This window comes from Myotis nattereri (genome assembly GCF_964212035.1).
Source record: "Myotis nattereri genome assembly, chromosome: 12".
In the NCBI taxonomy this organism is placed as follows: Eukaryota; Metazoa; Chordata; class Mammalia; order Chiroptera; family Vespertilionidae; genus Myotis; species Myotis nattereri.
This window is the reverse complement of record NC_138087.1, coordinates 79,703,630-79,725,237: the sequence shown is the minus strand read 5'-3', so window position 1 is coordinate 79,725,237 and position 21,608 is coordinate 79,703,630. Positions and strand designations below refer to the sequence as shown.

Below are 21,608 nucleotides of genomic sequence, written 5' to 3'. Positions count from 1 at the left end.
GAAAACCTGTGCTACATCCCCCACGGGAAATGCACTGCCCAGCACCCTCAGGAGCTGTTGGCCCCTGGCCCAGGAGCACCCACCTCCCGGCCTGGCCTCGGCGGTACTACTTGCTCTTGCCACTCCCTCAGGCTACTATACTGACCTCTGTCTGGTCTCCTGATTCACCACGACCCTCCTGGCCCAGGCCTTCCCAGCATGCTCTTCCCTCTGCCAGGAACACCTTCCCTCAGTCCACACCCCAATGCCCTCTAGGAAGAAAACGAAAATCTGGCCATTGGCAGTCACCCTTTGAGGCTTCTGTTGAAACCAGTTTCCTGCAGGGTTAAGTGCGGTCTCCCACCTTGAAAGATGACATTAAAACACACCCCTTCTCTGCTCCCCCCCCTCCCTCCTCACTACCCACTCCACCAGCATTTCCTGCACCTCCCTCGGAAATTACAAATTACTCGGGCTTGCACTCTGGTCTCAGCCCTCCTTTGGGGAGAGCCAGACCAAGGCTGAAGCACTCAGCACCCTCCCCAGATTTGGTTAAGAATCTTCTGGCCAACGCCCCACTTCCGCAGCTATCACCGCATCGCCCTTGTGATGGGTGCTCCGGGTCTTTCTCAGCCCAGCCACCGAGTATTGGGCTAGAAAAGTGCTGTGTGCCATGATAACTCGAACAGTCAGCCTTCTCTGCCCGCGCCCGCTCTCTCTGGAGAGGACTGGGGATGAGGGGGGCTCCTTTGGCACCTTCAGCCTGGAGCCCCGTGGGGACATTTACATTTACCACCGGGACACCATCAAGCAGTTACTCCTTCTCTGAGCTCCTGCCATGCCCAGGCCAGCAGGGTACATCAGGGCCACATGCCATGCGTGGCTACAGGCCTAGGAGGGGGACCTCATACAGGAGAACGGGCTATTCCTTGACCAGGTGTGGAGCTCTAGATTTCCTCACAGTGGGGACCGCTCATACTTTGGGGAGCTGGCCTGGGCCTACCCCACCAAGCCCATGGCTGTGCTAACTCGGCCTGTTCTGGGCACAGCATTTACAAACCCGGCTCCCGATCAGGAGCGCTTATCCCGAGGAATGTCCTGGCCTGAGATGAAAACTTCCCCTGCTAACAGTCACCTGCCTGTCACTTTGTGTGCAGTGGGCTCTGCTGGGCTTGCACTCAGTCCCTCCCCAGCTTCCTAACAGATGTGCTGCTTTCCCCAGCCTCTGTCTGAGTGTGCTGCAGTCACCTGGGGGACTCGTTAAAGCCAGTTCCAGGTCCCTCCCACGGGGACCCTGATCACTTGGTCCGTGTCAGTGGGGAATGAATGGCATGCTGACCAGCTCCAGTCATGTCGACTCTGCTGTCTCCTGCACAGCCCTCCCCTTCTCGCCACTGCCACTTAGGGAAGGAGTAACACAGTATTGGGTCATGAAATTATTACAGTTGGTTAAAAAGTGAAATCAGCCCTAGCTGGTTTGGCTCAGTGGATAGAGCGTCAGCCTGTGGACTGAAGGATCCCAGGTTCGATTCCAGTCAAGGGCACATGCCCAAGTTGTGGGCTCGATCCCCAGTGTGGGGCGTGCAGGAGGCAGCTAAGCAATGATTCTCTCTCATCATTGATGTTTCTATCTCTCTCTCCCTCTCCCTTCCTCTCTGAAATCAATAAAAATATATATTAAAAAGAAGTGAAATTGAATTTGAATCTTTTAGATTTTCTTATATACTTTGTGTACTTGATTTTAATAGAAATCCATGTCTTATTGTGGTTTGTGGTCAAAAAACATTTGAAAGAACACGTAATAAACACTATGTGTTAGCTCATCAAAAAACAAACAAACATTTGAAAGCCAGCAATAGCCTCTGCCCTTAGAAATGACCCTCCTGTTGGTGCGTGATCCTGAGTTTCAGAGCAGGGCAGGCTGCCCACCCAGTGCCCAATGACTGGGTAAACGCTAGGCCTGCAGCAGCTCCTCCTTGTGTAGTGAGGGAGAAGGGTCTTCAGCAGTTCAAGTTGGTTGTAATCAAAATAAGTTTCATGAAATAGGATTTAGCCTTATCACCTGCAGGGCCTTCTGCTGTTTTCTGTTCTGCTTCATGTTTAACCCACAGAATTGATTTGGGGACTTGCTAATGGGTTGTGACTTGCAATAACTGTTAGGAGAAGTAGACACACATCTGCCCACCAGTGCTGGCTCGGTCAGGTCTCTCTCTCAGGACTGCCTTTTCTCACCCAGCTCAACCCCATCCCTTTGCATTGTCCACAGAGGATCCTGCAAGGTTGGCTCAGCTCACAGCTCCAGGACTTCCTTCATGAGCTTTTCCTGGACTTCTCAGGAAGTAAACCCTTTATTTCTCCACATTTGACTCGCTCTGTGGTGTGTTGGAGCCCTGGGTGTATGGCTTTCCTTCCTTGGTAGCTTATAAACCACTTGAGGGTAGAGCCTGCGTTCCTGTTCAGCCATGGACCTTCTGCGGATCCAGATGCCCAGCGTCAGGCTAGTGGAAAAGCTCAGCCAAATTGCGCTCAATGTGTGGGCCGCCCGGGGCCGGCAGTCAGTGTTTAACATTGTTTCAATAGGAAAGTGCCTTCTGATGCCAGACGGCTGGCTGAAAGGACAGGCCTTCGCTTCTTTCTCCCCGTGTGGCCTGTGCCAGTCCTTCCTCCCTGACATGCTGAGGTGGAGGCTTCACACAGACGGCAGGGAGGAGGCTGCCTCCTCGGGGCTGATGGTCCTTTATTTTTATTTATTTATTTATTTATTTATTTATTTATTTTAATTGATTTCAGGGAGGAAGGGAAAGATAGAAACATCAACGAAGAGAGAGAATCATTGATCAGCTGCCTCCTGCAGACCCCCTACTGGGGATCGAACCTGCAACCCAGGCAAGTGCCGTGACGGGGAATCAAACCGGGACCCTTCAGTCCGCAGGCCGACGTTCTGTCCACTGAGTCAAACTGGCCGGGGTTGTTTGGTCCTTTCAAAAGAACTTCGATTCTAGACTTGAAGAATACCACTGCTGAGGGAGAATAAGGGGAAATGAGATTCCTTCTCGAAAAATGCACACGTTTTCTGCTCTGAGGATTCTAGAGTAAAGCCACAGGGTTGCCCCTAAAGGCACTCCCTGGGGTGGGGTGGGTTTCCTAGTTCTGAACAAGAAAGAGAATTTGGAGTTAGAGGAATGTTATTTGACTGAGTCCAAGGTCCAGGAGAGGGAATCTTGAGCCCTGGCCAATGAGAACTAGATGTTAAAAACATATAGGCCTTTTTGTTACAAATCACAGGCTGTTAAAGGTATAAATCCTCTGACTTCAGAAAACCTCCTCCTCCCAATGCTGTTAGCCGAACCTTGGCAACTTCAGCCGTCACTGGAATATATATTCTTCTGCAGCTTGTGGATTTGGAGGCTGTTTAAAAAGTGAAATCAGCCCTAGCTGGTTTGGCTCAGTGGATAGAGCGTCAGCCTGTGGACTGAAGGATCCCAGGTTCGATTCCTGTCAAGGGCACATGCCCAGTTGCAGGCTTGGTTCATTCATAATCCCACCTCTCAAGCTGAGAGCGCCAGTGTATAAACTTGGCCTCGCCCCTCGCAGGAGACGGCTGAGATTTCACCACTGACAGTATTTTTAGCCCAGGCGCTAGCGCAGCCAGGAGGGCTTTGATGTGCTGTGCTGGGAGTGAGCCCCTGCTTGGACGTTTCCAGAAGGGGTGATTCACTTTTACAAGCAGTCCTGGCCTGGAAGTCTTTTCTTCTGCTCTTGTGATGACTTGCTCCCCGGTGATCAAAGCTGTGAACACATCTAATAAACGGCACATGTGCTAGGCGTCGGCTTAAAGAAGGGGGAAGGAGGCTACGCTACGGAAGATGTGCCGTCTGAGTCGGAAGCCAGGGGTGGGGACACAGCCCTTCTCTTCTGTTCCAGAGAAAACGGTGAGAATACGGCTGCCTCTCCTCCACCCCGCCCCAAGCCTGGGGGGCCAGAACGGTGCCTTTAGGGAAGTGGTCAATTCAGAGCCCTCTGTGTCTTCAGAAATTTCCCAACCAGCCATTTGCTGCCCCTGCTGCCTCTCTGGCCCCGTGTGAAACACCCAAAGCTGGAGCTGTTCCTGTAAGCTCAGCTCTCCCTTCACCCTGGGGGGCAACCTGGATTTCCATTCAAGGACCCTGGCACCCGTAGCCGTCCTCCTGAGCGGGGCTCTGAGATCTCGTGGGGCCTGTTTGCACCCCAGCACTCCTCACTCGGTCTCCCTACAAACCTGGGGGCTCCTTGGAGGGAGGAGCTATGTCTCCTCTTTCTGAGCCCAGCCCTTTCAAATGCTTGGCATGGAAATATTTGTGGAATGAATGAGTGAGAGAAGGCAGACACCATATAGTTCCGCTCTGCACCGTTTCCCTGAGGTGCTAGGGAGGGGAAGGGACTGCAGGTGGCCCCTGTCCCTCCACTTTCTTCACTGGGCAGCGTCCCATGCCGCTGGGATTGTGGCTCCCAGCTCCTCTCCCTGGTGCCAGGGACATAAATAAATGGATATGTGCTCACTGACAAATGAAAATGTTGTTTTTCCTCTGGAAGCCCAGGGGGTGGCCTGACAAATAATGAGTTCCCAGAGTCCCTGAGCGGTGCTGAGTGCAGCTGAGGCCACGGAGTCTCTGCAGCAGCGGCCATGCCACCAGCGCAGGTGCGCCCATCACTGCGGCCTGCCCCCAGCGCGGACTGCTCTGCTGGTGACATGATGCTAAAGAATCTGCTTGTGGCCCTTGAGGAGCATTGGAATTCTAAACTGGCACCAGTCCTAACATACAAGTTCCTGAGGGAAGGAGGCTGCTCCAAACAACTCCACCTAAAGGACAAAGGTTAGGGCGGACTCGCTTCCTGCTGCGGCCAGGATCCTGAGATGTGATGTGCCTTGGCCCAGAATAAACTTTTCTGTCCCTCCCCCGCCCCTTTGGTCTCCAGAAGTAAAACTCTGCAGACATCTCTGGCTTTAAGAATCTCTAGGTCAGTTCCAAACAGTAATGGAAAGAACGGCTTCCTGGGCAGAAGGCCTCCCTGCGGACAGGCTGGCTGACCTGGAGTGGCTCACGGCCGTGGTGGGGCCACTGCTGTCTTGTTGTGATGTGTGTGTGACCTCACATACGTGGGGTGGGGTGGGGTGTGGTGTTAGGGCCCTGTGACTTGGTTTTCTCATCTGTCACCTGTTAATAAGAAACTTTCCTGCAGTGTTAGTGTAAGGATCAGGGACAATATGTGAACTTCCCGCCGAGGGCCCGGCTTCTAGTGGGATATTTAAGAACAGGAGCTACTGATCTAGCCATTGAGCTGGGCTCCACGGGGAACGAAGCTCTCCATCCAGAGGAGGCCTTTCCTCTCCTCCTGGGGTATCCGTGTGTGATTATCTTTCAATCCTCAGCCCAGGAGATGTTTTTCATTGATTCTAGAGAGAGGGGAAAGAAGAGGGGGGAGAGAAAAACATCAATGTGAGAGAGAAATATTGATCGATTGCCTCCCACATGCACCCCAACTGGGGGATTGAACCCGCAACCTGGACAAGTGCCCTGACCAGGAATCGAACTCAAGATACTTAGGTGCACGGGAGGAGGCTCAACCAACTGAGCCACACGGGCCGGGGCTGCGTGTTATTTTACAATAGGAGGAAGTCTTGGGAAAACTGTGTGGGTGTATTCAGAGCCCTCTCTGAAGGTGGGGTGCTTCCCAGGAGACCGCCCGCATGCTTTCTTCACATGGAAGCATTTGTTTGCTGGAGGCTGAGGCTTCTGTTGAAATCCTATGAGATACTTCAGTTAGTGGCTTCTCCTCTTTTCTTTCTTATGTTGCTGAAAGTTGAGAGGCAGTTGCCCATCAGGTTCAGTTGGATCTAACAGCCCAGACCAGGGGTCCTCAAGCTTTTTAAACAGGGGGCCAGTTCACTGTCCCTCAGACCGTTGGAGGGCCGGACTATAGTTTAAAAAAAAAAAAACTATGAACAAATTCCTATGCACACTGCACATATCTTATTTTGAAGTAAAAAAACAAAACGGGAACAAATACAATATTTGTATTTGCATGTGGCCCGCGGGCTGTAGTTTGAGGACCCCTGGCCCAGACAATGTCACCAAGAATTTAACTTCTCCTCATCTCTGTTCTACTGTTTGTAGAATTGGGTTATACTTTTTTTACTAAAGTATAACATGTAAAAAAGTGCTCAAATCAAGGAACCATCTCTATTTTTAAATTAGTGTGTTAAATAAAAATTGTCCACCCAAAGTGACAGCAGTTATCTCAGAAACACTTGTGCAGCCGCAGATGGTATTTGTGGGATGTGAGGCACTGCGCTGAGTGACTGTGGAGTCCTTGATTGCATCCTCACAACAGCCCAGCGAGGTGAGGCTAGTTCTCCTCCTTGTACAGGTGAGAAAGGTAAGGCCCCAGGAAGCACACTTGTTCGAGTCACACCATTGAGGTTTCACTTCCACCAGAACTGGGGGTGCAGTGAGCATTCACGGGCTATCCTGGGCCATGTGTGGAGGTCAGCATTGCTCCTTGCTACATTTCACCACAGTACGATAGGACGTCAGTGCCACCATGTGTGTCCATGGTCCCTGCCACCAAAAAAAATCCCTTTGCTTGTTGGGAAGCTGTGCTTGTCAGAGTTTTTCTGCTGGAACACCACTCTACTCTGCACTCCACCTCCAGCGCTTGCCCAGTGTCGTCCCCTCGGTCCATCGTCCAGCATGTCCCTGTACCAGGATTGGTTAGAGTGAGAGCCTGCAGCACCCACCGGCATGTGGGACCCGGGCCTGGGCCTCCAGCCCAGCCTGAGGGTGAGCAGGCGCCCTCTTCTGTCACAGCCGTGCTGTCTGCCCTTTTGAGAAGAGGCTGAGCATTTCCAAGACCTCAGCAGCACACCCTGAAGCAGTAAGATCAGCCCAGCCCAAGGCGGGGGCTTAAGTCCCAGCCTCCCCAGCTGGGACGCTGAGGGCCAGGCCTGGAGCTGCGGAGCGTGGGAAATGGGAGTCCCGGGGAGGTGTGCCGACGGGAAAGATATGGCCAGAATTGAAGACTCGGTATGAAAAAAACACACGAGTACAGTTTCTCATTGTCAGTTTTTCTTCAGTTACATGTTAAAATGATAATATTGTGGATAAATTGGGTTAATTAAAAAATATTTTAAACTTACATTTGGCTCACGTTGTGTTTCTGTTGGATGTTACTGGCCCAGCGAGTCCACTGTCCTCTAGAGACTTAGCGGGGAGGGGAAAGATACGGTTTTTCTCTTGTCTGTCCCTTGGAAGTAGCTTAGACAACAAGCATTCTGTGACCCCAGGTAACCCAAACCGGAGCACCCACCAGAGAAACTTCTTGATTGAGTTGTCTGTGACTCGTGTGTTGGCACTGCTTGGAGAATCATAATAAACCATAAAGCATCCCATCTCCGTCGCTCTCCGCGCTCTGTGGAGTGGTTGAATGTAGCCGTTGTCAGTCATTACAGAATCTCTCCGTTAATTCTCTGTTCACTAACAAGCACGTAAGTATTTATTTTCACCATGCCAGTTATTGGGCTAAGTGCCAGCTTCCAAAATGAGTAAGAGCTGATTGTCATCAGGATCTCAGGGACCCATGAATAGAACCCCTTTTCTGCTCTGAATTCGGAAAGTTGGGAAAAAAGACGAGAGATGAGAACCAAAATATTACCTTGGTAGCTGCTAAAGGCCTGGTTAAAGGATGAAATTTGCTCTAAGGGCCAGATTAGCTTCCTAATTCCCGAGTCCCAGGATTAGACTACATTGCCCATCCAGTCATAGCCACTCTGCACTGCCAGGCCTTCCCCTGAGGGGCCATCAGCGCGCAGGTTTCTTGTGGATGGGCTCACTCTCAAAGGGGTGTGGGGCTGGTGGGTGGGGTTGAAAGTGCCACGCGCAGGGTACAGATCTGTAGGGCCTGCAGACCTCTGAAGGGTGGGCTTTTTCTCAGTGAGGATGGGTGCCACAGGAGGCTTCGAGCAGCAGGGCAACAGAACAGGACTGGCATTTTATAAGATCACTCTGGGAGCTGGGTTGAGAAGACTCTAGGAAAGCAAGGAGCAGGTACAATGCATTGTTCATTTCAGGGGATAGGATTTTCTTCATCTGACTCGTGAAAATTATGTGGGCTCTTTTTTAGAAGAATTTTTTACCTTTGTGTCTAGCTTATTTCAACTTTTATTGTTGGATATGCCATGTATCAGAAAAGTCCTTATCACATCTCTCATAAGTGTGCAGCTTGCAGAATTTTCACAGATGGAACCACCAGTGTAACACAGTCCAATCAAGAAACGGACCATAGCTCTCCCTATGTCCCCTGCCAGTTACCATCCACCCTCACACATAACCACTACCTTTTTTTTTTTTTTTTAATTATCACCCGAGAATATTTTTCCATTGATTTCTAGAGAGGGTAGAAGAGAGAAGGAAAGACAGAGAGAAATACTGATGTGAGAGAAACACATCAATTGGTTGCCTCCTGCACGTGCCTCGACCAGGGCCCGGGCTGGGGAGGAGCCTGTAACCGAGGTATGTGCCCGGGACCCTTTGTCTGTAGGCTGACGCTCTATCCACTGAGCCAAACTGGCTAGGGCATACCACTACCATGACTCCTAAAATCAGAGGTGAATTTTGCCTGTTGTTGTACCTGTATAATTGGAATCATACAACATATATTTTCTGTGTCTGGATTCTTTCTGCATTTGTGAGAGTCATTCCTCTTCTTTTTTTTTTTTTTTAAATATATTTTATTGATTTTTTACAGAGAGGAAGGGAGAGAGATAGAGAGTTAGAAACATCGATGAGAGAGAATCATCGATCAGCTGCCTCCTGCACATCTCCTACTGGGGATATGCCCGCAACCCAAGTACATGCCCTTGACCGGAATCGAACCCGGGACCTCTCAGTCCGCAGGCCGACGCTCTATCCACTGAGCAAAACCGGTTTCGGCGTCATTCCTCTTCGATTATTCATTGCCCCGCTGCACGGTATTCCACGGCGTGTTGAAGCTGCCACCTTTCCCCTCTCCTGGCCACAGGCGCCTGGGTGGTGCTGCTTCCACTCTCCTGGCACGTGTCGCAGGATGAGCTCGCAGGGGCCTTTCTCCGGCTGTGTACCCAGCCGTGGCATCGCGAGCCTGGGGAGCGTATGTGCACTGCGGAGCGTGGAGAGCGCCCTTGCTCTTCACCCTCGCCCACACTTAGTGCTCCTTGTTTTTAAGATCCGTCCCAGTGTGCGTGTAGTGGTGTCACTTTATGCTTTCAATTTCTTATTTCCTGATGACAGATGGAATTAAGTACCTTGTCATCTGTTTATTAGCCACTTGGATATCATCTTTTCTGAAATGTCTATTCAATTCTGAATCTTTTACATTCTTACCAGTTAAGCAAGTAGAACAAAGATGATGGCTCTTTCAGAGTGAGCTCAAATCCAAGGTGAAGCCTGGTGTCTTCTGTGGGTGGCAGGGCCCGGGGCCTGGCCTCTTCCCAGCTCGCCACCTCCTTGGCCTGCACCCCGAGCCTCACTCTTGGGCGCTGGCCTGCATCCAGCTCACTGCAGCTGGTGAGATCTTACCGGGTTTTAATGCTCGGACCTTTGACCTAACAATTCCATTTCTAGGAGACTGTCTCACTGTATGGGTGCCCAGGGAGGTCAGCAGAGGCGTGGGTCAGTGCAGCCTTGTTTGAAGAGCAGGCGAGAAACCATCCATCGGGGGCCTGGTATGATGTGTGTGGTCTGCCTTTCGGCCGGGTCATTCAGCCCTCACTGTGCTCGCATGGAGGCATGCCTGCAGCGTGTTGGTAAGGGGAAAAAATACTTCAGCTTTGCCATATGTGCAGCTATGAGGATTTTCACTTTCTATGTTACGTATTTTTGTAGGGCTTGAATTTTTATAATGAGGTGGTTTTACATTTGTTGCTGAAAAAGAAAAGAGAAATACACTTAGTGTTTCCATCGGCACCCACAGCGGAGCCACAGTGCTCAGAGCCTTCCTGAGCAAGTGGACAATAGGACGGATTTCAGGTCAGGAGGAAGAGCCTTTGGTGTTGCAAAACTCCGCTACGATTTTCCTTCTGTGTTAACATGAGTAGCTCTGTGTTGAGTAAGACGGGGCCTTTTAATATGGAAGCTGATGGGGGAAATGAAACATCAGGTTGCTTTCCTTCTGCTAGGCTGGGAGTATGTTTAGCTTTTGCCTTATTAAGTGTTGGCAGAAGCCTGGCAGTGTCATCAAATACCAGTGGTGGCTGTTACTTATTGAGCATTTGCTCTATCAGGCCCTTGGCTCAGTGCTTTCATACAGGACCACCTGGAGTCCTCCTGGGTCGCGAGGTTACGCTTGTTCTGGAGATGAGGAACCTTCGGCTCAGAAAGGCAAAAAGTGTCCAAGTACGTGGCTGAGCTCAGGTTAAAACACAGACTGCCCGACTCCAAAGCCTGCGTGCGCCTGCCATGCCCATGACCCATTCAGCCCTCCTCTCGTTTTTATCTTTACATTAGTCAGCAAATTCTAGATAAGTGAAAATCTGAAATCCTTGTGTTTAAAAAGGTTCTTCCTAATGTCCTCACTTCTGCTCTCTGGTTGTCCTTTTATGCATTTGAGAGAGTGGGTATGGGTTAGGTGAGTGGGGTTGGAGAGATGGAGTCCTTGCCAGCTTTGCACACCTCTGTGCCCGGGATGCTGTAGGAGATGAGGAACTGACAGTGTGGCGTTTATCAAGATGGGCACTGCCAGAGTGTTGTCCACCGTGACCCTGACCCCCATCCAGGGTGAAATTGAGCCCCGACAGAAACCAGTGCTAAGTTGGGATCCCAGCTGCTGCCACAAGTGACATTTGAAAGGCCAGTTGATTGCACATTTGTCAGCTGCGGGCAGGGATGGTTGTTAAGCCTGGCCCAGGGGCAAGCTGAAAATGTACGCACCAAACGCTGACACCTGGCAGGCTACTTGGGGCGGACTTGGTTGGCTTTGGTGTGGTTTTGGTTGAGACCTGATTCTGTGAGCTAATGCCTCCCCTCCAGCCATTCTCCTTCTCTCTGGTAGAGGCCGTGCATCTGAAGGCCTGGGATGGTTGCCCCAGGAAATGCCTGTTCTCATAACCATTTCTACACAAATTGTGAAGCCACACTCTCTGGAAGAAATGAGCAGCAGATGGGTTAGTCATTGGGAGCTCACGACCTTCGGCGGTGTAAATGCCACTGCGTGAGTCTGGCTTCGTTTTCTTAAGTTCTGTCAGTGGCCTTTGAAGTCGCTCTCACAGATCTGATAGGTCACAGTGAGACACCGGCTGGTGGCATTTTCCTGTGACGCGGCTTCCGTTTCCTTTGGTTAGCATGCCGTGTGGAAGTGTGCGAGTCTGGCAATCCCACATGTTGGTGGGTGTGGAGCCACGGGCCCCTTGCTAGTGGGACCACAGAGTGGACACCCAAGTGGAGAATCCATAAAGTTAAATGCAGTATGTGCTCTATCATCCAGCAATTCTGGTCAGAGAAAACTTACACATGTTCCGATGGCACGTGTGGATGTTCAGGGTAGCGCTGTTTAGAAAGTTGGAAACAATTGCCCGCTGGCAGGAGAGCGGAGAGGTAAAGCTGGTCTTACGGGACACAGGGCAGCACAGCACCAAGAATGAAAGCATTTACCTCTGCTTCCGCAGGGCAACTGTCAGGCCTACCGGAGAGGGAAACACGGGAGCATAAGAATATTTACAATCTGCTACCATGTATGCGAAGCTCACAGGCTTACACATTAAGCTATACTTAGAGACAAACTGTCACAAAAAGGAAGGGATAAGCACAAAAGTCAGAATCCTGGGGATCTGTTGTTGGGTTTATTGGGATGCAACCCAATCCTAAGTCAAGGAGCATCTGCATATGTACGTATGAAATCTTCCAAAATTTTGTTTTGATTTCAGTGCTAAAAAATCTCCAAAGACACACATACACAGAATCTGTAGTGCAACTTCCTAAGGGAATAGTCAGGGGATGACATGAGAGTGGTTGGGGAGGCTTACCTGGCACACTGCCCCAGATGGCTGATGTGCGTGAGGGACGTGGGAGGAGGGGCGGCCAGTGTGTGTGTGTGTGTGTGTGTGTGTGTGTGTGTGTGTGTCTTGCTGTGTGTGTGTGTGTGTCTTGCTGTGTGTGTGTGTGTGTCTTGCTGTGTGTGCAGGATAACCCTGAGAGAGCTGCCCCTGTTGCTTTCTTCCACCTGCTGTCACTGGTCATTGTGCTTTATCATCTCTCAGAGGCACAGCTTGAATGACCTTGCAAGGTCACCTGTAACCTGTGTTGCTAACCCATTATTTCAAGGAAAAGGTGACAAGCAACCTCCAAGTTAGAATCTGCCCTGGTTCGTGCGGTCCTTGGTTCCAGAGCTGAGGGGGTTGGTGTCATTACAGAGAACCTGCTTTCTCCACTTGCGGTGTCATGTCATGTGCGACAGCTGGCTGTTGGGAGGCTGTCACGTACTCGGAGGAGAGATTTATTGGTAGACCCAGCACTTTATTTAAATGCTGATGTTGAATCCCAGCTGTGCCCAAGACAGAACTTGGGGCTGTCGCTGGCAGAGCAGAGGGAGTGCTGTGCCTGAGTTCAGTTTGCTCTCAGGGGGAGATGCCCTTAGTTGGTCCTCGGTGGTGATCAGAACCAGCCCTGCAGGTGCAGGACGAACCTGAGAGGAATTTTGGGGCCTCCACACCTTGCTTGCCTACCCTGGTTTGCCCGTGGTTGTGATGGCACAGATGTAAATCTGGCCAGCACCTCAGCCCCATGCCTGCCCATATAGCAATGCGGGGTAGCAGGCTGGAGGAGTTGGGACATGGGCTCACCCAGCCCATGTCTCTGAAGACCTTTGACCACCAAAGCAAACCAAAGAAATCATGCATCCTGCCTAGACTTCCCCATTTGTGTGTGTTGTTCTTTGCCCTGCTTCCAGTCTTACTTGCCAGGGAGGAAGTCACAGGTTAGTACATTGCTCTAACCTCCCATCTGACTTGGAACCTACCTGGAGAAGGATGTGCTGTGACTTTAGGCTGCTGAGACCAGCAGCAGGGGGAGTGCAACGGGCGCAGCGCAGGAGGAGGCACAGGGTGGGAAACAGATTAACAAGTGAGGGCCGATGAGACCTCTGGTCAGTGCTGGAGGAAGAGGACGGCATTTGTAAGGCCCTCCATTCCTCAGGCCATGTGTAAGTGTGCAGGACAGTAGCATAGCTTGATGCAACTTCTGCAGGCAGTTGGTAAAATCAGCGCTCAGAGCTCCATCAGCCTTGCTACTCACCCAAACCATGTTAGGTTAGCTCCCTGCACTGAGCAGGTGCCTGGCCGTGTCTACTGGCAGCCTCTCATTTAATCTGCATCACATTAGCCATCTCAAGAATGGTGTTATCAGTGCCATTTTCCAGACAAGGAAACTTCAGACTTAGAGAAGTGACTTTGAACTATTTTAACCCAAACAGTGTGCCTACAAAGCTCACTCTTTTAACGAGCACATGAATGATTAGATCAGTCACCTCATTTTGAAGTGTAAAGAAGGAAGTATAAACTGTATAGAGGCCCCACCCAGCTTGGGTGGGGAAGAACAGGGCAGAGGGGAGCTGGAGAAATCACACCACCTCAGTTTACCTACTTTGAATCCCTATGTTTTCTTCTAAGAGTTTATAGTTTTAACTCTTAATTTAGGTCTTTAATCCATTTTGAGTTCACTTTTGTGTATGGTGTGAGGTAAGGGCCCAAACTCATTCTTTTGTATGTGAATATCCAGTTGTCCTAGCACCATTTGTTGAAAGAATACTAATTCCCTCATTGTATGGTGTTGACATCCTTATCAAAAATCAATTGGCCATAGACACATGGGATTATTTCTGGATTCTCAATTAGTTCTGTTGTTCTACATGCCTCTGCTTATGCCAGTACCATGCTGTCTTGATTTCTCTAACTTCGTAGTAGTAAGTCTTGAAATCAGGAAGTGTGAATCCTCTGACTTTATTCTTCTTTTTCAAGATTGTTTTGGCTATTCTGAGACCCTTGTATTTCCATATTAATATTAGGATTAGATTGCTAATTTCTGCCCCCAACCTACCCACCCACCCCCAAATAGCCAGCTGGGTTTCTAATAAGGATTATATTGAATCTGTAGATTAATTTGTGGTGTTTGGCATTTTAACAATATTAAGTCTTTTGGTTTATGAACATGGGCTGTCTTTCCTTTTATTTAGATTGTCTCTAATGTCTTTCAACAATGTTTAGTAGTTTTCAGTGTGTAAGTCTTGTATTTCTTACGTTAAATTTATGCCTAAGTATTTTATTCTTTTTGATGATATTGTAAATGGAAGCTTTTTAAAATTTCATTTTGGAATATGCATTGCTACTGTATAAAAATGAATTTGATTTTTGTATATTAATCTTATGTCCCGTGACCTTACTGAATTTATGTCTTAGTACTAATAATTTTTTAGTGGCTTGCTTGGGATCTTCCACATACAAGATCATATGATCTATAAATAGAGATAGTCTTATATCTTCCTTCCCAATCTGGATGGCTTTAACTGGAATACTGGAGTATAACATCCAATAGGAGTGAGAGGGACGGACACCCCAGTCTTGTTCCTGATCTCAGGAAAAAAGCACCCCGGCTTTCACTGTGTCCCAGAGGGTTTTGAACACCTTACTTCTATTTCAGCCTCACTGCCAACTCTGAGGCCTTGCCCCTGTCACTTGTTGCAGCTCCTGAACCAAAAGATGAGGGAAGAGGTTGATTAAAAAGGGCCTTTCTCTCTAGTTCATGCCTCCTATACTTTTGTGAGTCTGCTTTGGTGTTCATTCTCCTTGGCCAGCTTGCTCGAACTTTGGTTAGATCATCATACAGACTCCATAAGGACACTTGGGAATATTTGCCAATTCTTTTTCCCTACTTATTTCGACTGACTTTGACTTCCACAGATCTAAACAACCTACTCTAGAGACGGAAAATGCGAATATTGAAACATGTTGTCAGAATTGTTTTATGGGTCCCTATTCCTCTCCTTTGTAGCTCTGAACAGCTGGGGGGAAGATTCGCGTTGAGACGATGCTCATGTCCACGAAAGGTGCGTGAAGTTCCCACCTGCCTCTAACAGTCGGCACCCTCTTTGTTTCCAGACTCCCAGCGTTCTCATCTCTCCTCCTTCACCATGAAGCTGATGGACAAATTCCACTCGCCCAAAATCAAGAGAACGCCATCCAAGAAGGGAAAACCGGCCGACGTGTCTGTGAAGACTCTGGAGAAGCCTGTGAGCAAAGTAAGCTGCCTCTGGCGCCGCTCTGCTTCGGCAGTGAGCGTGTGCGTCCTGCACGCCGCCCGGGGACTGAGCTCCGGCACGGACACCTGCTGCACAGTGTTCCACGCTGCAGGGGCCCCCGCGCTCTTGTGACATGGGAGCCTGTAGGGTGTGAGTGTTTCTCATGTCAATCAGAGTCGAGCTCAGTGGCTAGAACAGTTCTCCTTTTCCAGATGTGCCATCTCTGGGCACTTAAAACAGCTCAATGCATCATGTTCACATTCAAGGTGCTGCCTCCCTGCCCTAGAGAGCCCCACACACTCGGGGACGTTTGTGATGTCCAGAACGTCCTTGCTCTGAGACATGCACAATCCTTGACACCAGAGGTGTCCTCAAGCATTAGTCACCTCAGCAGGGCCAGTCAAGCAGATGTGTTGACATAGCTGTTGATTTCATCAACCCCTTCTTCAGCCTAAAACGGCCATTTCAAGCTCTGTAGGAATCCAGGTTTCCTCTCTTCCAGGAGGCAACAGACAGATTTCTACCAGAGGGCTACCCTCTCCCCTTGGATCTGGAGCAGCAGGCAGTAGAATTTATGTCCACCAGTGCTGTGGCTTCCAGGTCTCAAAGGCAGAAGGTCAGTGTGATGTTAAGAACATTGGGGTTGCCTTGCCTTCTACTGCAGAATCCTGGCCCATGGTTTTGGGGATGGAAAAACATCTATTACAGTATCATTGTGTTCAATTGGGTGGCAACTGTGGGCTTAATTGTTCAGAAAATAGTCCAAGGGACTTTGGGTAAAAGTAAGTTTATCCAAGCCCCCCTGGTCTTTGGAGAGAGTGCAGTCTTCCATGGTGACAGCTCGGGGATCCTCTCTGGGGCTGGTTTGGGTGTGCTGCTTGGGCCCAGCGGGTTCTGGAGGAAGTGAGTGATCTCACCTGTCGAGCTCAGCTGTTCTTCCCTTGAGCTGCTAAGATGCTCTGAATCGCAAAGGAAAGGAAGTGCGCCTAAAGTGTCTGGTGCTGTCAGACTGGTTGGTGCAGCAGCCACAGACCCAAGTGCTCTGAGAGCCAGGCTGCTTTGGGCCACTGACATTTATCAACCTTTCCTTAGCCCCATGCAGAGTGCTTCACTCTTGTTCTCTTGCTTAACCCTCAGAACAACCCTGGGAGGTGGAGGCTGACTTTGCAGAAAAGGAAGCTGAGGCTGTAGAGATATTAAATGTTTGGTGAAAGGCGCACAGAGAGGGTGGTGGAGCTGAGATTTGAACAAGGTTGTCTGACATCTGAGTCAAAACTCGAGGTGCCGCCTTTCCTGTTTATGGAAGCCAGAGTTTATATTTCAATATCTCTCAAACGTAAATGTTAACCCCACACATAACTAAACATAAAAACAAAATCAATTTTAGCAATTTGAACTAAAAACAAGGCTTGTGGACAAATACTAGTAGGTCCTTAATCCTCTGTGATTGCCAGGGCCCACGGCCATCATCAGTTCAGCGCCACTGGCAAAGCCCTGCCCTGCTATGTAAACACATCATTCTTGAATTTGCCAGTGTATCTATTTTTGTTTTCATGTTCAGCAAAATACCTTAAAATCCTAGTTAAAAGTGGAGGAAATAAAGGTCTTAAATCTAAGTCTTTTGTTGAACAATCCTTTTTCCTGCCCCATCTGTTAACAACAGGAGGCTGAAGAGTAAGCGTGAAATGTTGAGTGTTTGCCAGATTGATCCAAATTCCAGATTGAAGAAGAGGAATAAAGTAGATTTGGTCCGCACCAATTATTTTTTATGACGCTCTGTGTAGCAGCCTCTTGGAGCTGAATTTCTTCCTGAAGTCCAGGCAGTGTGTCCGTGTCGTCTAACACTGGTCCAGGCAGCACAGGGTAAAATGATTTACTCACAACTGTGTTCTCCCAGTGAGCTCCGATAAGAGACTGCTTCAGCCACTCAGTTCTTGGAATTCCCTCCCCTTTCTTCCTTATTTCAAGAGAGGTCATGGGGGGTGGGGGGACGGGGGAGAGATTGCATGCTAAAGTGCCCTTCACTTAGCGGGGCTTCCTGTAAACTCCAGGGCACATTGGGCAATGTTTGGAGACGTGTTTGGTTGTCACAACTAGGAAGGCGAAGCAGGAGCTACAGGATCGGGTGGGAAGAGGCCTGGGATGCTGATAAACATCCCTCAGTGCGTAGCACAGCCCCCAGCTCCCAGACAAAGAATCACCCACCCCAGAACGCCAGTGCAGGGCAGCGGAAACCCTGTCTGTAGCGGGGAGCGGCGGTGTGATCTTTACCGAAGGAGGGATGTTGCTCGGCTTTTGATCGCCGCCCTTTAAGAAGGGCTGTTACTACTCTGCTCTGCCCCAGGTCACCTGCATGAGACAGCGTGAGTACGGCTGTTGTGTAAGACAGGACTGGACGTGTTGGGAAGCTGCCAGAGTGTGTGAACTTGGAAGACTGTCAGAGAAATCTTACAATAAGTCTGACATTTATTACATTAATTATTTATTACTTATTAGCTCTCAGTACTTAGGGAATATTTCCATATACATTGCCTTGTTATTGCAGTTTATATGCATGGCTTTCCTGTTTAAATACATGGGAAGTTGCAGCTCGGGGTTGATACATACACTCAGATTCATCTGCAGCTGCTGGACGGCCTCTGTCCTGGGTGATTTTACATGCTGTCTTATTTACTCCTCACTATAACCATGTGCAAACATTTTTATTATTCCTAATATACAGAGAGTTGGGAGTCTGGCCCAAGTTTTCCCCCATCAAATCTGTTTTTCCCTTAAATGTTATGAAATATTTCCATATGCATTCTCATTCTCATTCTCATTCCATATGCACACCAACCTCTTGATCCCCAGGGCAGGAATTCTCCTCCCCCTTGTGCGGATGAGGAGCCTGGAGCCCACTGGTCCCAAGCCCAGTGGTGGCTTCGGATGCCCTCCGCAGCACCGCTGCCCTCCTGTAGTTGCCAGGTTTGTTGGGCGATGGTGGTACCCGTCCCCCATGGCAGGCACCGCAGGAGGATGCGTCTGCCCACGGAGGTTCTGGGCTGGGAGCTCCAGCAAAGCCACGCCTCAGGGTCCTGCTTGTAGGGAGTGCTCACCTAGAGCCCATTGGCACTCCCTGACTGACTGCTTTTTTGCAAGAAGCCAGTTGACAGCTGCAGGGCGAGGGGAATACAGTGCTCAGAGGCCTTTAATCTGGGAGTGGAATTTGCCGGGAAGTTAATGGAGGAAACCTGATTCTGCTAAGTTGTCACTCCTTCATTAGGAGCCCAGGGTGCCCGGCTCTTTGCGAGCTCATTTGATCTTCCTACAAAGGATGGGAAAGTTCTTTTTGCTCTGAAGTGCCTGGCCCCTTTTGGATGGCTCCTGGCTTCAGGGCAGCCCCATGCTCCCCAGCAAACCTCTTGAAGTGTCTCCTGCTTCCTCCCCACATTTCATTGTGGCGGGCTCCTCCCACGTCCTGATCTGAGATGGCCAGGGCTGTGGTCACAGTCCTCTAGCGAGGCTGGCCAGCCATGATTCCAGGCACATTTGGTGTCCCCAGGTGCCTTGATTCCTTCACACTCGGGTTCCTGAGGCCCTGGTGGGGGCGGTGAAGCAGGCAGCTCTTGTCCTGAGGTAGGGAAGCAAGTGCCCAGCCTCTGGGAAGAGGCAGTAAATAAACAGGTATGTTGGAGTGAAAAGAGAGGCTTGGCCCTGACCTGTTTGGCTCAGTGGATAGAGCGTTGGCCTGCGGACTGAAGGGTCCCAGGTTCGATTCCAGTCAAGGGCATGTACCTTGGTTGCGGGCACATCCCCAGTAGGGGGTGTGCAGGAGGCAGCTGATCGATGTTTCTCTCTCATCGATGTTTCTAACTCTCTACCCCTCACCCTTCCTCTCTGTAAAAAAAATCAATAAATTTTTTTTTTTTTTAAAAAAGTAAAGAGAGGCTTGGAGAAAGGGCAGAGAGGCTCGATGGCGGGACTCGGGGTGCTCCCTCTCCCCATGGAGAATTCTGTCTTCGTGTCCACAGAACGCCTTGGGAAGTACCCATTGAGAGAAATTAAATCGGACCTTTGACAATCGTCTGACTAAAGGCCCTATTGACTTCTTGATCCCATTTATATGTTTTTCTGTTGATATTCCCACTAAATAAGTGCCTCCACTATTGAATTTTTTATTTGAAATGACGTTCTCCATCATTTTAGAGAAAAAGAGGCAGTCAGAGTCATCACTTTTTAGTATATATTATTTAATTATCTGTTTACAGATTATTGTTGAAATCAACTTTTTCTAGAAATTACCCTCTTGCCCACGGTTGCTTTCTGTCTGTCTTCCCTGGACCTCAGAGAGGCCACAGGTGGTGTCTCCTCCTACAGGCCACTCTGCATTCACATTGACGTGTCATCAGTTCTACTTGAGTAGATGGTCTGCTTGGGGATTTGTCTGTTTCATAGGTTAGCCTTGATTTCCCTTCCCCTGCCAGGTGGCTGGGCCCTGGTCCACTGACGCTGGGGCCGGTCTAGAGAAAGGAATCACCAGGTGTGCCACCCGCTGCGCGGACCGCAGGCACCGCAGTCCAGGGGAGGATTGCGTGGGACCCTGACCCCGGGAGGCGCAGGGCTGTTTTCTCGTCCTCTGAGGTGGGCTTTCCTCAGGAGCAGGGCAGCGGGACCAGGAGTGCCAGCCGCACTCGCTGCTCGAGCTGTGATGGGGTCGTGTCTGTCTGCTCCGCTTTTACACACTTTCACCCCAGCTCCACCCCTTCTAACCCGGGGTCTCCAGGTCCTTCGGAGGGAGAGCCCGGCACTTCTTTGGGAGGGGGCTGCGTCTCTGGGTTGAATGTAGGAATCTTGTGCGGAGTTCTGGGAGAATGGGTGTGAACACAAGGCCTCCAACCAGTCTCACACAGCCCCCGGGATCCTGGAAAGGCCTGGGTGTCGTGATTAGATTTACTGGATAGATAAGTGCCCTGGGACTTAGCTGTCAGCTCTCTCCCATTCCTACAGCATCGGCAGTTCAGTCCTCGCTGCACTTCACAAGGTCAGTGTGCTGTGTCAGGGTGGCGGAGGAGGCCTCCGGCCAGCAGTCTCTTCCGGGAAGGGATTTCAGGAGTCTCTGCACAGCCCTTCTTGGTCCAATCCCCCTCTTTTTCCTTCAGGTCTAGCCTCTGTGTCCTGATTGCGGTCCTTAGAACGCTAATGTGGCTTGGCTGCTGCAGCAAGAAGCCTTTTGCCATTTGCATCAATCTCAAAATAGTTGACAGGAAATTTTATTTTATTTTTTATAAAATAGCTCCCTTTAATGTCTCTCCTTCCTTCTTCTTAACATTTCCTTTCAGAACCTGAGCAAGCTGGAGGAGAAAGAGAAGGAGGTGGTCAGTGCCTTGCGCTACTTTAAGACCATTGTGGACAAAATGGCCATTGACAAGAAGGTGCTGGAGATGCTCCCCGGGTCGGCCAGCAAGGTGCTAGAGGCCATCCTACCCCTGGTGCAGAACGAGCCTGGCACCCCGCACAGGTGAGTCGCTCTGAAGCCCTTGGCTATGCCCGACACTAAGGCTTCTCGACAGGGGAAAGGCGCCCTCTCCCTGCCCCTCGGCTATGGCTCGTTGTTCCTCAGGAGACCGCACAGGGAGCGGTGCAGCCTGGGTCGTTTTGTATTAGTTCATTGGCAATAATCACAGGGATGGGGACCCTCCTCTCCTGCACCCTAGGGTCACGTAGTGTATTATGACATTAAGTCCTGTCAGCATCCAGCCTGTTAGAGCCTCAGCTGCTCAGATGGTGACACAAAAGGTAGAGAAGAGCCCCTTAGAGCACAGCTTGGTGAGACACTGAACCAAGTCAAGCTAGGATCTCCCAGATGGCACGCCGTCCCTGGGAGCGGTGCGGGTGGAGGCAGCTGGGCCCAGCAGCTTCTGTGGGCGATGCTTTCACTGCCTGAGTGCACTTTCCTCTGGGAGGTTAGCCAGCAGCTTGATGCGTATTTGATGCATTGAGCAGGGAGAGAAAAGCCGCATTAAATGTGTGGTAAGTGAAAGGCCAGCAGGGGCTGTTTCTTGAGAGGCGGGGGCTGCCTGCCGGCGGCTTTCCTCCCTGGTACCTGCTCACCGGCGCGTCTGAGTCTCCATCCTCCCGACACGCCGTGGGTGGGGCCCCGAGACTGTGCTCTCAGGAGCTGCTCCCAGAACCTGGCCGGCAAGTGCAGTTTTCTTTTCTGGGAGGCACAGCAAACACTGTCTTTATTTCCCAGACTAGTGGCCGGGTACACGAAATTTGTGCACATTAAAAGGGAATTAATTGCCCTAACTGGTTTGGCCCAGTGGATAGAGCATCGGCCTACGGACTCA

General features: G+C 50.2%; 1 protein-coding gene across 1 annotated transcript in view; it reads left to right on the top strand.

Moving 5' to 3' along the window:
• Positions 1-21,608, top strand: part of RAPGEF1 (Rap guanine nucleotide exchange factor 1) — a gene marked incomplete at its 5' end in the record, with an annotated part of 143,593 nt that overhangs the window by 69,105 nt on the left and 52,880 nt on the right. The window contains 3 exons of the mRNA XM_081103177.1: positions 15,140-15,279; positions 15,782-15,895; positions 20,598-20,776. Coding sequence (XP_080959303.1) covers positions 15,140-15,279; positions 15,782-15,895; positions 20,598-20,776 — 433 coding nt within the window. The remainder of the gene's footprint in view (positions 1-15,139; positions 15,280-15,781; positions 15,896-20,597; positions 20,777-21,608) is intronic.